The sequence below is a fragment of the Notothenia rossii genome (assembly GCF_949606895.1).
Source record: "Notothenia rossii genome assembly, chromosome: 5".
Classification (NCBI taxonomy): Eukaryota; Metazoa; Chordata; class Actinopteri; order Perciformes; family Nototheniidae; genus Notothenia; species Notothenia rossii.
This window is the reverse complement of record NC_136903.1, coordinates 77,706,622-77,722,780: the sequence shown is the minus strand read 5'-3', so window position 1 is coordinate 77,722,780 and position 16,159 is coordinate 77,706,622. Positions and strand designations below refer to the sequence as shown.

The 16,159-nt window shown below is 39.7% G+C and overlaps 1 protein-coding gene across 10 annotated transcripts in view; it reads left to right on the top strand.

The window, feature by feature from the left end:
* atp2b2 (ATPase plasma membrane Ca2+ transporting 2) overlaps positions 1-16,159 on the top strand; it is a 118,782-nt gene that overhangs the window by 70,113 nt on the left and 32,510 nt on the right. For 7 of the 10 annotated variants that reach the window (XM_079684893.1, XM_079684895.1, XM_079684894.1 and 4 more), the window contains 6 exons: positions 5,113-5,313; positions 8,435-8,692; positions 9,717-9,842; positions 11,220-11,345; positions 11,729-11,761; positions 14,241-14,333. In XM_079684893.1, coding sequence (XP_079541019.1) covers positions 5,113-5,313; positions 8,435-8,692; positions 9,717-9,842; positions 11,220-11,345; positions 11,729-11,761; positions 14,241-14,333 — 837 coding nt within the window. The remainder of the gene's footprint in view (positions 1-5,112; positions 5,314-8,434; positions 8,693-9,716; positions 9,843-11,219; positions 11,346-11,728; positions 11,762-14,240; positions 14,334-16,159) is intronic. The other 3 variants (XM_079684901.1, XM_079684902.1, XM_079684897.1) reach the window with 2 other exon arrangements.

Here is a 16,159-nt window from a genome sequence, read left to right as displayed (position 1 = left end):
GCTCTGAGTCACACTTCAACCACTCTGTCTTCCCCCTCTGTTACACGTTGAAGCTATTGATTTGCTGCAGAAAAAGGCATCAATATTTTTCGTCATGATGATGATGATCATCATCATCCTCGGAGAACCCTGTTGCCATGGTGATTTGTTTTGGACAATGTGGCTCACATTTTTATGAGTGAGGGGGGGGGGGGGGGAACAAAGTTCAAACAGACAAGCAGGGAGATGTTGAACCAAACCGTGCGGGGGGCGGGGGCAGATACTGCTGGGTCCAAGTCAGGCATATAAGAGTGTTGTCCAATCCATTATATACATTTTTTTTATTTTATATGATTTGTTTGCCGCTCCACTCCACAAGCTTATCTTGAAAGGACATTTAGAGGTCATCTCGCCATTTAATAATTGTCTTTGTTGAAACGTGCTCTTGAACACAGAACACACACTTACTTACATATTCACACATTCTCCGAGGTTCAGAGTTGCGGGTATTTCCACTCAACGAGTGGGTTGCATAGTGTTTCCATGGAGATCTATTTTTAAACGCACAAAAAAAAGGACCAACTGTTAAAATATGCCATCATGCTCCCTGACTGAAAAAAATCCCATTTCCTCTCCTGCAGAAAGAATGGCGTAAAGTTTGAGTTTTTCCTAGTTTATGAAACGGGATGCTAGGTAGGTGTCATTTGTTAAAGCAGAACCCTGCTGTGTTGAGAAGATCAGTGCATTAGCAGACATACATTATAGAGGAAGCACAGTGAAGAAGAGGAGGAGAGAAATTCTAGATTTGATGGTCATTGAATTTAAATACAATCTGTAAACCCTTGGTCGCATATAATGTTTCTGAAGTCTTTTAGTGGAACTTATAATTCAGATTGAGTGTTATAAATGTGATTCTGTTTTTCCACTTTAGACCTTTCACATCCTACTCTCAAATAATCATGAGAGGAAAAGAGGCTTTCATCGATTAAGAAAAGAGTCCAAAGTTGAACCCTAAGTCTAATCATTGTATTTTTAATGACATAGTATCTTATCATGATTACATTAGTGTTGTGCCTATGCCAGACTTTATGGTCAGGTTTCTAAATTGATCTTAGAGTAGAGAGGCTCATTACAGAGTCACAGAAGTAAAGGCAGCTCTGCAGCTTCTCTGCCCTGCTCCCAGGGAGCCAGAGAAGCCCATATTCATTAATTATGCTGTAGTCGTGTCCTTTTCATGATTAATACCATACTTACATTTCTGTAGCTATGTAGCGATGTAATGCTCACAGTCAAGTATGACCAAATGGGTTTTATTATTAAGAATGACTGTTTTATTAGCTAGTATTCAGTTTGAAGTGACTGATTTAGTGGAATGCAACCAAAACCATAAACAAGATTCAAACTATCATGCATTTCTGATACAATAAATGGCTTTATTTAATCTGCTGAGTCACCGGCATGCCCACTATTTATTTTAAGTCAATAAGCTGACAATCTTAAAAAGACTTCAAACTAATGACCATAGGGCATCATCTCTTATTTTAGTTGATATACTCTAGGTCGACTTTCCAAAAACTATTCAAAAATAACTTCATATAGAAAATGACCCGCTAAACAGCACCAAGAGTGCATTGTTTCTTATTCCCCTTTATTCTTTATGTACATCTCGTATAAAGTGTGTTCAGGCTGCATTACTTGCTGATGGACTGTAGCACACACACTCCTTAGCAATCACCCTTCATCCTGTGTGAGGCTGTTGTGACTCATCTGTGTATCACCACTGCTCCTCTGCCCTTTCACTGCCTCCTCAAAATCCCCTGCCAGAGCAGTTAGGTGGGCTGACAGTATTTAGCCTACAATATTTCATAATCTGGCAAATGAATCTTACTGTAAGCAGCGTTGCAATCAGCTATCCAGGAAGGAATGATAATATAGCAGAGGATTTTGCAGGAAGCAATGAGTATTTCATGATTAAGGAGATTGATTACAGAATGGCTTACATCTCAAGGGCGTTTAAGGAGTTGAAGCATTTAACAAGGCTAGATGTCATGCTGAACTGATGCGCCGCCAACACTCAGAGGAGCCTATCACATGGCAGACACAGTGAAGAGTATGCAGTATGTTGTATTTTTAATGTAAAGAATGGTGCATTTACATTTTGTAACTACATATAAATACAGAGTAGAATATTTTATTTTATTATGTGCATTAGGTATTGGTAGAAATATGAGGGAAAGTTCAATTTGATGTGCACATGACCTATCTAAAAAGAAAAAGCGGGGTCTACAATATGGATATGTATAAAAGATGTGTTCTGGTGGAGATTGCATTTAACTGTATGTGCGTGAATCTAACCAACTGGAACTGGTTAAAGCCCGATTATATGACCTCGTTTTACCGTGTAATAGTGCAAGCAACTGCCGACATGCTTATCCAGCCTTATTACACACAGACACACACACACATACACACACACACACACACACACACACACACACACACACACACACACACACACACACACACACACACACACACACACACACACACACACACACACACACACACACACACACTCTCTCTCTCTAAGCACGTGCAGGCAGTCACGACTCACAGAGCCGTATACACACATGCATGGACACACAGACATGCTTGTATGTGATGTGAGGCAGGGTGCTGTGGAGATCAATGGGATAGCATGCTAGGTCCTCTCGCAGAGACAATTAAAAGAGAATGGGTAATGAGGCTATTTATAGACTGATCTATTTGTAACCAGGGCATTCTCCTACGTAGGAGCTGGGAGTTGTTCGCTTTTCTGCATGCCCTCCTTCTCTCCTTCTCTCCTTCTCCCTCTCAGTTGCTCCAGCTCCCTTATTCAAGCAAGGGAATGTCAACTCTTTACTCTCCTGCTTTTCACACGACCACTCTGTCATTCCCTTTTTTGCTCTTTCTCCGACATGGGATGCATATTGATCATCAGTTATTCTCTGCATGTAATAAATGGGCTCACAGTCATTTGCATTCAAATGTGAAGAAACAGCGTGCAGCAGTGATGTTATCAGGTGCGATCCAGGGCCACTCCTGGGAGACCCGGTGACGCACCATGCATGACATAATGCTGGGGTAATGTCTGTGGTTGTGAGAGAGAGCGACACAGACACTGTGGATACACACACTGTGAGCACACACACTGTGAGCACACACACTCTGAACACACACACTCTGAACACACACACTGTGTGCGCTCAGCTACCAGATAATGGTTCTGCACTAAAAGAGCAGCCAGAGAATATGTGAATATACAGAGCACACATTTGCATTGTTGTTAGCAGGCTGAAAATATATTTTTTAAGGTTTGATTTAGTTAAAAGTTCAGAGGAGTTTCTGTGTAAATATCATTATTGTACAAATATTAATATTCGGGATGCTCCGATCGATCGGCCACCGGCCAATATTCACTCTCTGCCGATCGATCGGTGCTCTCTATAAAGGCCGATCGTGAGAGCCGATCACATGGCGTAAAATACATGAGACTTTTCTCTGTGCGCGGCAAAACAAGCTCGCCAAAATGGCTTCACCGGTCTGGCAGTATTTTAAGGTGTCCGAAAATGACAATAAAATAGCGGTATGCAACGTGTGTGTGAAGCAGACATCCTGCAGCTCCGCCCGCTGTGACGGGCCGGTGAGCGGAGCGAAACACACACTGAGAGTTAGACCTAACATACTTAGCTATTTTATCTACCTCTGGAACTAGCTAAACTAGTTATACATATATTTATTCTTCACTGTCAGGTCACTCATTACTGGATCAGTGAGCTTCATGAGATACTGACAGGCTGTCATGAGAGGGAGAGAGAGAGAGGGAGAGGGAGAGAGGAAAAGAGAACTAATTATGTTAGTTGTTTGTGGAAGCGCCAGTGAATGAGCTCCATTAACTGAGTTTTAAACATCACTTTAAATGGAAGATCCCCATAGGCCCCGCCCACTCGATCGGATCGGCGATCAGCCCCAAAATTGGCGATCGGAGCATCCCTAATTAATATGAAATACAATGACTTTGTAATGTGATACCTAACCCTAAAAATGGAGGCAACTAAAGATGTAAAGCCTATTTGCGGAGTATTATCAAGTGTATTGATACAAAAGTGAAAAAGTGTTTTGACTGTTCATCATGAAGCCTAAACCTCTGAGATTATGAATCACATATATGACTATATTCTGAGATTTTATAGATGAAATGTTTCATCAGTCAATTAAAAACTAAATCGGTAATAATCAATACTATTTTGCAGCTTTGAAAATGTGATTGAATATATGAAAATGTGTCAATATGAAGAACAGAAGTAGAGTAGTCCATATTTAACATACCATTTGTAATCTTCACAGAACATATTCTTCTATGATTCTTATTCATCCACATTGAAAGTTTACATAATGCATCATTAAAACAAGTCAAATCAAAGATAATTCCATGCAAGCTTCTCAATTCATTGGTGTTAATGCTATTTGCATAACAAAGTTGCTCTTGCCAAAGCATTCCCTCTGATGTAACAGACCCTTTCGCCATATTATTTCAGCGACTGCACGAGCATTATTTTCTTGACAGCATTCTAAAAGTAAAAGGTTCCTCAGGCAATGAAGGTTTTTCAGATAAAAGAGCCAGAGATATTTATGTGCAATAGTTCATGGAGTATGAGGAGGTGGATGAGGTCAAGGCCCTGATCTGCTGAGCAGAATGATATAAGGAGCGCAGAGTCCAGGCCCATCATGTTGCAAACTGGTAATTAGAGATGGTGTGTGTGCTGTGAGAGCAAAAATGATCAAATAAAGGCAGAGAGAGAAAAAAGATCCATTACAAAGCTTAATACAAAACTATACAAAATCTAAAAATGTTCAGAAAGACGAAAATTATATCTGCAGTTTTTAGCTTTGCAATTAAACTGATATTTCTTTGCGTTTGGATCAAAATAAAAATGATATATATTGTTTTATTCTAATGTAAAATAAATGCAGGTTGCTGTAGTGTTAACCCTTAATATGTACAACATTAAACTCATCTGTTAGAACATCCGACACACTTTGATGATAATTGATCAGCACATCTCTAACTCCTTCTCCCTCTCTCTGTCTCAGGTCTCGCAGGTGACCAAACTGACCTGGACAAGAGGAAAGAAATCTATGGTAAAAACGTGATACCTCCAAAGAAGCCAAAAACCTTCCTGCAGCTGGTATGGGAGGCCCTGCAGGACGTCACCCTCATCATCCTGGAGATCGCTGCCCTGATCTCCCTGGGACTCTCCTTCTACCACCCCCCCGGAGACAGCAGCGGAGAATGTGAGTTTAGTGACTTTAAAGGTCCCCTATTATACTGTTTTTCATCAATATATTATAGGTCTCAGATATATACAAAACATGTCTCTGAAGTATTTGGCTCCAAATACCAAACAGATCATTGCAGCATCCCATAAACCCCTCTGTTTCAGCCCCGTTTCGCGCCCCTCTGAGAGATATTTAGTTAAAAAGAACACAATGGTGCTCTAGGAGGAGATTCAGGTGATAAGGTGGGGGGGGGGGTGTTACCTTGGTTGGTGATTGGCTAATGGTTACACCAGCCAACAAATCGTTATGACATCATAGAGTGGGCAAAATCTGATCAGCTCATTTTCAAAAAGTGAGCAAATCTTTTTTCCTGAAACTTTGAGAATCTCTTTACACAGAGGGGACACATGTTTATGTATAAAAGACATGACAAAGTGGATTTTGCATAATAGGTGACCTTTAAATTCTGTCTTGTCATTTGTTTGGAGGCACTCACTTCCCCACACACTTTTTAATTGCTGAGGCAGGTCGTGCTTTTTGACCTGCCTCATGAGATCAAGCTCGCACATGAGTGTGCGTGCACAATATGAACGTGTTAAATGTGTGAACGAGAGGTACCGGGAAGGTTAATGAAGCGTTGAGTAGAGAAATAACCTTGAGCTCCCAGAGCTCATACATCACCACTGTGAGCCGTGAAACAGGAAATGAAGACAGAGACCATAACGAGGTGCTGAGTCAGCAACATCACTCATTGCTCAAAGCATTATCACAGTAATGGAATTCAGTTAGCCTGCCAAAGGGACCAGTCATCATTTTAAGGGTTTTAAAGTGTTATGAAGGTGGAAATACCCAAGAAAGAAGAAAAGGTAACAACCGTCTCACTTGCATGGGTAGTTAATCAAATCATTGTTTAGTTAATAACATGTTTTAGTTGGTTGGTTAGGATTAAGTCAGGGTTAATGAGAGAGACAATTATTTATTCAGTCAGCCAAAAACTCCAGTCATAAAATGATTGGTAATTTGATCGCACCTTTCTGTTCATTTGATTATTTTCTTTGCATATTTTGAGCAGCATTGCTTTATGAGTGAGCTCTCCAAATAAAGGAAATCCTGGCCTGAGGAATCTTTATGCAAATAGCTGCTAATAGCTGCGTCCATCTGGAGGAACGTAATCAAGCTTCTCTTTACCTTGAGGCAAAAAAGGTTCCGATATACAAGTCTAATTTTCGTCTGATATGAATTGATGAATCTGATCAGCACATAAACCCCTGCTGATTTGAATAGACGTGAATTCAGATAGAAATAAATACTTTCCACTTTAAAAACACGTCATACACATAAACAACAAATGGCTGTGTGCCTGTGTATAGCAGAGCAGCGATGGACAGTGCATATGAGAAAAAAAACAAAATTATAATTGTTGCGTTAAAGATAACGACTATACTGTAGATATAAAACATAGACTATAAAGAAAACATTTTTCTGTCTTGCCGTGGATAGATGTTCCTACTGCGATAGCATTGCAATCATGCAAGATGAAGTCATGAAACTACATGGTTTGAACTTTGAAGTTGAGATCAAATTGAAGGTTGAATTGGCCCTGGGTGCAAAGGGGTACCCCCCCCCCCCCCCCCCCGTCCTGATATATGTGAAAAGAAAATATCCCACGCGACACTCATTAATGCTTTAAGGATTTGTTTATTTATAGGTCAAAACAAGCTCAACAGTCCAAAAATCGAAGGTGGTGGGATGACTTAATTCTCATTTACATAATACAGCCCGGCTGCAGTTGAATGACGAGGCTCTTAATTGCGTCTGTATCAAAGACACAACGTGAATCTAAACAAATCCCTGAGAAAGAAAATACCGTAAGTAGACTCAGATTCCAATATGGTTGTGCCTTTAGCCAATAGTCAGTCATATATATAAACTTACATCCCACCCAGTTGTGAATGTTTCTCCATCGCTGCACTAGCTATTATATGTCCTGCTTTGGGCTTAAATGTTGCCCAGTTGTGTCACTTCAGCACCATGGACAGCTGCAAATGTGCTGCATAATTGTGTGTCTTTCCATGAGAGATACAAGAAAACAGTTTGTGCACACATGTAAGTGTTTATATACTAATTGTTCATAAAAAAGCTTCTTTTTTTTTTTTTTTAAATGTTGTCTCCACAAGATATTAAAATGACTTAACTTATCACATCAATGCCAACCTTACGTTGCATAATCTTTATGGAGAAAGTGAACTAATCGGTAGCTATTTTTTTCTGAAACTGTACAAACTAGAAAAAAAAAAAAGTGCAATTAAATACATTCAATGAACAATAATTAGTAATTTACATTAAATGTTAATATTTTTTAGATAACAATATCATTATTATATGTCCTAGAAAAGATATGTGTGCAGTGCTACTGGCGGTCTAACATGTGTCGGCGTGTGCAGTAAATCCACTAAATGAACATATTGATTGGAATCCCTTTGTAGTGCAACAGAAAGCCCAAATTACTTATTTGAGTCTAGCTGTTGCTTGATTCCGATCCTTCATTATGTAATGCCTAAAATACAGGGGCTTTCTGTTCTTTTGTGAGCTGCAATTTCTGTACAGTCCAAAGCAAATCACCCCACTGAGGGCCTTTGAAGTCAGCTAGTCAGGACTCAGGAGTGTAGTCACTATAGCGCCCTGAGTATTACAGGAAGCAGCACTGGGGCGACCGGGAATAAGCCTTGTTTCATTCCCAAATATACCCAAGAGCACAGCCAGTAGACTGCAGGGCATTGATAGGAAGTGGAGCAGACAAATGGCCAGTCTAGGAGAAGTGAATTATCTAAAGATTTTATATTATTTTGTTTGTGAAATTGTCTTTTTATATGACATACATTGTACACAGGCAAATAGTTCGCACTCACTCTCTCCAGTGTGATTTTCGATTACACCGGTTGTGTGTCTTTCTTTATGAAGTGCTCAAACTATACACATAAAGGAGCTCACAGTACATACCTTAGTATGAAATCATGATCTGATATCCAGCTTGTAAGTCAGTGTCATCAGAACACATTCTAAAAAGACACAGAAAATAGTATAACACCTTTATAACTTTTGCTCTTTTCTTTGTTTCCATCCTACCCTTGTGCAGTCTGTGGCGCGGGTGCAGCTGGGGTGGAGGACGAGGGCGAGGCGGACGCCGGCTGGATCGAGGGCGCCGCCATCCTGTTGTCTGTGGTTTGTGTGGTGCTGGTGACAGCTTTCAATGACTGGTCGAAAGAGAAGCAGTTCCGTGGGTTGCAGAACCGCATCGAGCAGGAGCAGAAGTTCCAGGTGGTCCGCGGCAGCCAGGTCATACAGCTGCCCGTGTCCGACATAGTGGTGGGGGACATCGCACAGATCAAATACGGTAGGTGTGAGGAAGTTGTCAAACTGTACATGTATGTGTGGGAGGGTCCCCGCGGATCCTTAAAAAGTCTTAAAAGTCTTACATTTATTTTTCGATATTCAAGGTCTAAAAATGTCTAAAAAGGTCTGGAATTTTAGTAGGGGAGGTATTACATGTTATCTGGTGCAGAATGAATGAGTGTGCAGGGGGGACATTGGTTTCCATTGGTCTACTGCTATACAATTCTTTTTTGTTAATGCGAAGGCAGTCATGTCGGGTAATGTGCACTGAATATTTCCCGTTATTCAAATGCAATAAAACTCAGTAACGGTTTATACTGTTGTCTAGTAGTTCATCGATTGTTTTGTATTGGTATCATTTTTTCTTCAAAGTCATTAAATGTGTACTTAGAAAATGTGCAGATACCGTGGTGTGTGTTATATGAAGAAGCTAATGCATTTTGAAACTTGCGTAAGCTCAAAGGCCAACCACTTCTTGATGCATATTCATAGTTCGTAGATCTTTAAACAGGATTAATAAAAAGTTGGTACATTTCAGAATACCAAACATGAGCTGCAAGAGGCTTCTGTGGTCACAAAGCTCCCTCCCCCAAAGCAAATACTATCAAACAGCTGCGGCTGTTTTGATTCTGCTGCAAAGTGCGGCAGATTTCTACTGTGGCTTTCATTGAAACACTGATTAATGTGAACTCAAATGGACCAAAGTTTTCAGTACATTTTGATAACTTTGGTGTGCCTGGACGTGCCCACCGACTTTATCCATTGGCTAGTCTTTTGTTCTGTGCAAAGTCAATTTTGTGGTTCAGCGGCTGAAAATACTTTCACCTAATTTCCAGAAGGGGATTACAATTATAAAGTCCACTTTAACAATTACATAGATTTATGCAACAGTGTTTAAATGTTGAGGAATGAATTAGCTGCAGACAGACCAACTCCAATGTGTTTTTCTTAACTTACTTTAGTGTGTAAGGCAGTATCTATAAATGACAGAAAATCTAGCAACTCTGCTGTTTCCATTATTACAGGTGATCTGCTTCCTGCTGATGGCGTGTTGATCCAGGGCAATGACCTGAAGATTGATGAGTCATCACTGACCGGAGAGTCCGACCACGTCAAGAAGAACGCAGACAAAGACCCCATGCTGCTGTCTGGTAGGTTGTCACTGCTCTCAGTAGAGATGGATGGGTCTGTACTGCACGCCAAGGCCATGTCTGCTGCATGTAATGTGGGACGTTTGAAGGACAAAGGGACAGGAGGAGACTCAACTCACACCGTTTTTTAAATCTTTAATGTTATTGTATTCAAAACATAGAAAGCAGTTTGGAATGATTGAATCCTTCAAAAAACCCTTCAATGACAATTTAAGAATATTTCACCATGTGCATAACATCAGAAAATACAGTGGGTAGATTTGTTACACCTACTAGCCAAATGTCACAGTATTTTATTTTCATCTACTGCATTAAATAACTGGCATAATTAGAACTACTAAATGGTATCATAATAATCAGGACTTTTTACAATGACTACATGCAACTGTGTAATGTAGCATATAACAAGAAGGCTTCACACATTGTTCTAGTTTATTGAAGTATAGTTTATTTTTTCTTCAAGCACTTATTTCAGAATAAAGTATTTTCAAAGCTAAACAAATTATAAGTCACAGTCATGGCATTACCTCGGACTAAAGACAATAGGTTCTTAATGATAATGTAATTATAAAGGCAACAGAAGACACTGGTGACGCCCTGGAGGCTTTCTTTCATCTCGTTCCCCTCTGTATTGGTTCGCTGCAGAGGGGACACCAGAATCTGAAGCTGTTGAATTTCTGAAGAATCTCACTGATAACAGAAACATGCATTAATCTGATCTCACATCTTAGAACTTTTCCTGTGGCTAATTAGCTATGTGCCTTTTGCTGCCTCCTTTAATTAGCCTCATATTCACCCACTTGGACTTTCTCTCCCAAAGGTTAATAATGTTCTCCGTGTGTATACTTGTGTATACTACACAAGCACAGAAGTCTACTACACGCTGTTCCATCGGGGCACTTCTTAAAACTGTTTTTGGCTCTCTACTCCAGCACATTTGGATTTACAATAAGACTTTGTGTAAGAATTAAGAATAAAACGCTGTCCTTTGGTTTTAACGATTTAATGTTTGATAGTGACGGTGATATAGAATTAAATGTTCTAGATCAACCATGTGAGTCACACTAATGTGTTTTAAATTGTATGTAGCATACCAACCAATAACAACTTTTATGCTGTTCAAAAATAATTAATAGAATAATTGGTCGAATAAGGAAATTAACAATTATTATATTTAGTGTAGTTACATTTGGCATTTGTTTTTTTGCGATTGAGTAACCAAATCATTTATTCAATGTATTCATCTAGTATCTTTACTGTAGGGCTAACAAATGCACACATTCATTCAGGGTTATAAAAGAATTGCGTAAGTTAACACAAACGCATTTAATCTTGTTGTAACATCCTACCATTACACCCTACTGCGCTTTCTTCCAGGCACCCATGTGATGGAGGGATCAGGGCGCATGGTGGTGACGGCTGTTGGGGTCAACTCTCAGACTGGAATCATCATGACCCTGCTGGGGGCCGGCCCAGAGGAGGAGGAGAAGAAAGAAAAGAAAGGTCAGATCATTAAATAATCATTTTTAACAATCTCTCTACAAATGCAAGATGTGTCTGCACTTGCTTCAGAAGTATTACGGCAATTTGTAAGTGTGGCTCAGATATGCACCCTTGAAAAACCTGTCCTTACTGTATGTCCTGAAAGTGTAAGAGTGTACGATTAAAGCATAATATATATAAGGGTTATTAAGAATAAGCTCATATGTACACCTGTTGAACTGTTCTGAACTGTATAAGCCTGTTGTAGGTATGTGGGCAGCACCTGAATGGGTGTAAGCACTGTATGATATTAGCATGTTGTGGTACACTTGTGAGCTGCAGTATCCAGGTTCTGTGGGTTCAGGTGCATTGTTGTACTCACTCTCTTATCCTTCACCTCAAAGGAGGGGCAGTGGAAGACGGACACCAGAATACAGGTAGAGTATCACCTTTGTCTGACCCCTGGGAGTGGTACTTTATCCTTTTGCTCTCTAACCCTTAATGATCCCCAATAAACCGCCGTTATTCTACACCCCTTTCCTGTAGCCGAGCCCCCTTTCCCCTGTGTAATTCCCCTCTTACAAAGAGAAGCTGCATCCTCACCACACTGCATCTTCTCAAGTGTTGACAGATGACACATTTCACAATGCATAATCCTCTCCCCATATAACAGGCACTGCACTCATCAAACTAACTAGCTAGCATTCAACAGCAGTCCTGTTTCAAAGACCTATTGAATGCCACGAGTAAACAAAGGCTGTCAGACTCATCTCATTTCTGCATTACAGAACAATGGCATGAGAGCGACAGCCTTGCAGGTGTACAGCACATGTACCAGCAGTAGAGTGGAGTGCACAGTAAAAGCTTTTGAAAGATGTAGTGTGCATGGATAGCTGACTTTATGTTTTGAGGCATTTTGCTTTAGTGCTGTCTGAGAATAGGTGTAGAAGTAACAATAAAACATGTCTTATCCTGAAGATAACACTCGGATCCGAAAACATCACATGTTCTTCCTTTGACCTGTAGTTGCCTTTTTCCTAAATGTTCATCAATCTGAGTCTAAGCTCATTAGGCGCGTTCACACCAAGTACTTTTCCCACAAAGGTTCCTGAGAACTCTTTAGTTCTGATGAACTAAGTACAGATCGCGTTCACACCGGAAATTAGTTCCTGGGGGTGGATTAGGCAAATGAAGCCGCTGACGTCAGTTCTTCTTCTTCTGCTTTGGGTTTACTGGCAGGCCGCAAACAACTTCACGGCGTATAGTGCCGCCCGAAATCCCCGGCCGGAAGTCCCCGGAGTTGGGGACTGGCTTCAGTAGAAGCTGCTGGGACTCCCAGCAGCTTCTACTGAGACTCCCAGCAGCTTCTACTGAAGCCTTCAGAGTAAACGGCCAGAACGCCGACATCTCCTCATCTCCACCGCTCCCATGTTTTATTTTGTGTTGTCATAAGTTAGTCTCTCTGCGTTTCTCCGCTAGGCTAATGCTAATGCTAATAATGCAATGCGAGGATAATAAAATGGCGGCTTCACAAAAGTTTTTGGGAGTTTGACGGGGCGTGGTTTGTATTCCGCCCAGCCAATCAGAGACAGGAACCTTTTTCTCCCACGAAAGAAAAGGGGGTAAAAAAGGTTCTCTAGAACTAATTTAGTTCCTGGGACTTTTTGGTGTGAACGCAACTACATCGTAGTTCTCAGGAACCTTTGTGGGAAAAGTAGTTGGTGTGAACTCGCCTATTGAACTATCTAAATTCACTTTGAATTGGCCTTTTACGTTATCACATCCTGGATCCTTGATTTAAAGATGCAGACTTTACATCATGCACTTTATATATGGCGTAATAACTTTTACAGTTGTATTAAGACTCCCTAAATATGACTTAATCAGCCTAGAGTAGTATTATGATGCAGGTGGATTATGTGACAACATCATGCTCATGATTGCATCACTACTTTGCACTGAAATCCATAAGTTGCTGTGTCATTTTAGAAAGCAAATGTTTTTTGAGTAAGCTTATCAATGAATAAGGGAGAATAAACATTCATGCTACTGTAAGTCATAGTTTCTTGTTAACAAGTAACACAATGATACACAAAAAGACACAAAAAGACAATGATCAACCTTCAATTGGATTTCATTTTTCCAGTCGTCATCGTTTATGTGACTGTTGTCAAAAGACATAAAAACATCTATGCAAGATCCATTTCAGGTTTAAAAAAAAAATACTATATATAGGAGTGTCAAAATGTGGAAACTAACATTTAACACTACTAAAATGCATCAGTGCAGTCCCTAACTGGGTGGGACATGTGTTATTACCTTGCAAATACGCTGGCCTTTTATTTTAATTTTTGACAGTTTATTTACAGAGTGGCAATGCAACACTTTTCTGTTCACAATATGATTTTGTGATGCTAAAAGATACTACAAGAATAACATGGTTTAAAGGAACTTTACATACAATTAACACAAACAACTACAACACCAGTACATCAATAATGGTAAAGCTATTGTATATAGACAGAATTATAAGATATTCAGTGTATTGAAACATCTTCTTTTTAGGCTCTGGTTTTACATGTTACTATATCTTTTTTCTATACATGTTATGTGAAATGTCATGTTTCATGTCTGTCTAATGTTACACTTTTTTGTTCTATTGGCATACCTTTTATAAAATGACATAACATACATATACTAACATAAATAATAGAAACATTAGACATGTTTAAACTACGCTGATCACATCACCAGACGTTAGTATACACATACATAAGCTGAGACTCTTAAATGTGCTATAACCATGTTATTTCTGTTCATTGTCTTGTGTGTGCACATGCGCGCGTGTGTGTGTGTGTGTGTGTGGGCGCGTGTGTTTTTGGTTCATTCTGATCGGCCTTCATTGTTACTGGCTAGACTGCTCCCACCCCCCCATCCACCCCATCGCAACTATAGCCACGGATGGGGCTGCAGGCATTAATGCCCCTGGCAGTGCCAGCCTAATTAATGGTAGGTTGACAAAACCGCTGACCTCTTTCTGTTGTGACCTTTGACCCCTCCTACCTTCTCCATTGTGAAACTGCCTCCTATCACGGGTGGTCACCTTCTTCTCTACCTTTTGTTTCAGTTGTGTTGGACCCTTTTGTATCCATGTTGTCAATGCACGTACTTTTGTAGTTGTAGAAAGTAGTTTTGTGTTTCTTTTTCTTCTCTTTATGCTATATTTTGTCTTGTAGGCCATTTAGCGTATATTCATTAAACCTCTCTTGGAAGAATTACTTTTTTTTGTGGTCCATTTCTAATGAAAACTGAATCAAAAGAAACACATAAGGTCTTTGTGATTCTAAGTAGTGAAATCTGGTTGAGCCTTTTTTCAAGATAGGGGTGTTGTTAAGTACATGTTGTTACCGTCAGACAGAGCCAGGTCATCTTTGCAGTGTTTGCTGTCCACATGCTAAGCTAACAAGCTGCTGGTGAAACTGCCATATTTATTGGACATTCAATTTTTTTTAATCCAACAAAAGTTTCCCGAAATTGTTGAATGGCTCTTAAAATGTTGTTGTTGACCCCTTTTTTTTTTTAGAAGTTTAGTTTATACATTTTCATATTAATCCAGATTTCTGACAATATACAATAGAGCCATCTTCTGTATTTGGGTGTCCTTTGGGATCACTTAGTGCAAGTCCTCTGTTCTCAGGTTAGCTTGACAAGATGCAAAAGCTTAACTATATGTATTGTTCCACTGGGTTATCTATCATCTTTGTCTCCTTGGAAAGATTCCACAAAATGTGTGTTCCCGAAGCAGGAGGGGGGTGATTTGCACTTTAATGGTGACCTCGTGCTGTCCTGGGCGGGAACGGAGCGATTTGTCATCTTAGCTATATTGTGATTCAAGGGAACTTGCTAGTGTGGAATCGCAGGTGAAACGAGCCATTTATACTTCACAAACATGCTTGGGATTCTTAAATATCTGGTGCTCAAACACTATCTAAGTCATTTTCTCTTTCACACATTTGAGCAAAAAAAAGCATTTACAGACAGATGTTGTGAAACAGTGCAAATCTCCATAATTATAGCCTGGGTGGATGATGTGATCAAAAGTGCAGCTTAAAATAAAGGCTTTCTTTATTATTTTGTCTTTTATTGTAAGCACTGTGTGTTAATGTTGTTTAAGGCGTAAGACAATAGTAATTATTCATGTTTCATTAGTTTGCAGTTTGATATATTCTGTGTGTAGTTATTGAATCTGTAATTCTAATAGCAAGTTGATTGTGAATTTTGAAACAGTAGCGTGTGCTTCAAACGCATTTAAATTAAGTATACACTAAATTTGTTCCTTATGTAAGCAGAATCCAACAACAGCATAATAATTCAGCGTCTCTGAACTTAGATTTCGATTTTCCTCCTGTTGTTCTTATGTAACATGCCATGTGGGAGGCTTTTCCTTCTGGCGCTCTCTCTCTCCCTCTCTTTTCGTATTTCTCCTACCTCCTGTCTGCTTCACTCTTAAGCGTTCGATCTTGCATGAGCTCTCTGAACTTTCCTCTTATGCATGCTGTCTCTAGTGTGTGTGTGTGTGTGTGTGTGTGTGTGTGTGTTTTTCCTGTACACTCCCCCACTGTCAGTGTTCAGTGTAATGCTGTATCTACTGTATTTCTTGACATCTAATTTGATACCCTAGCTATTTGACTCGTATTGGTGATAAGTTGTGCTCATAGTGTGATTATGTCCTTCAGGACAATATTTTGAAATGAATCCTGCAGAAAGTGTACAGTTAATGTTGTGAATGTAATTATGTCATACACAATATATTTTGATGTTAAACATGTTTTTCA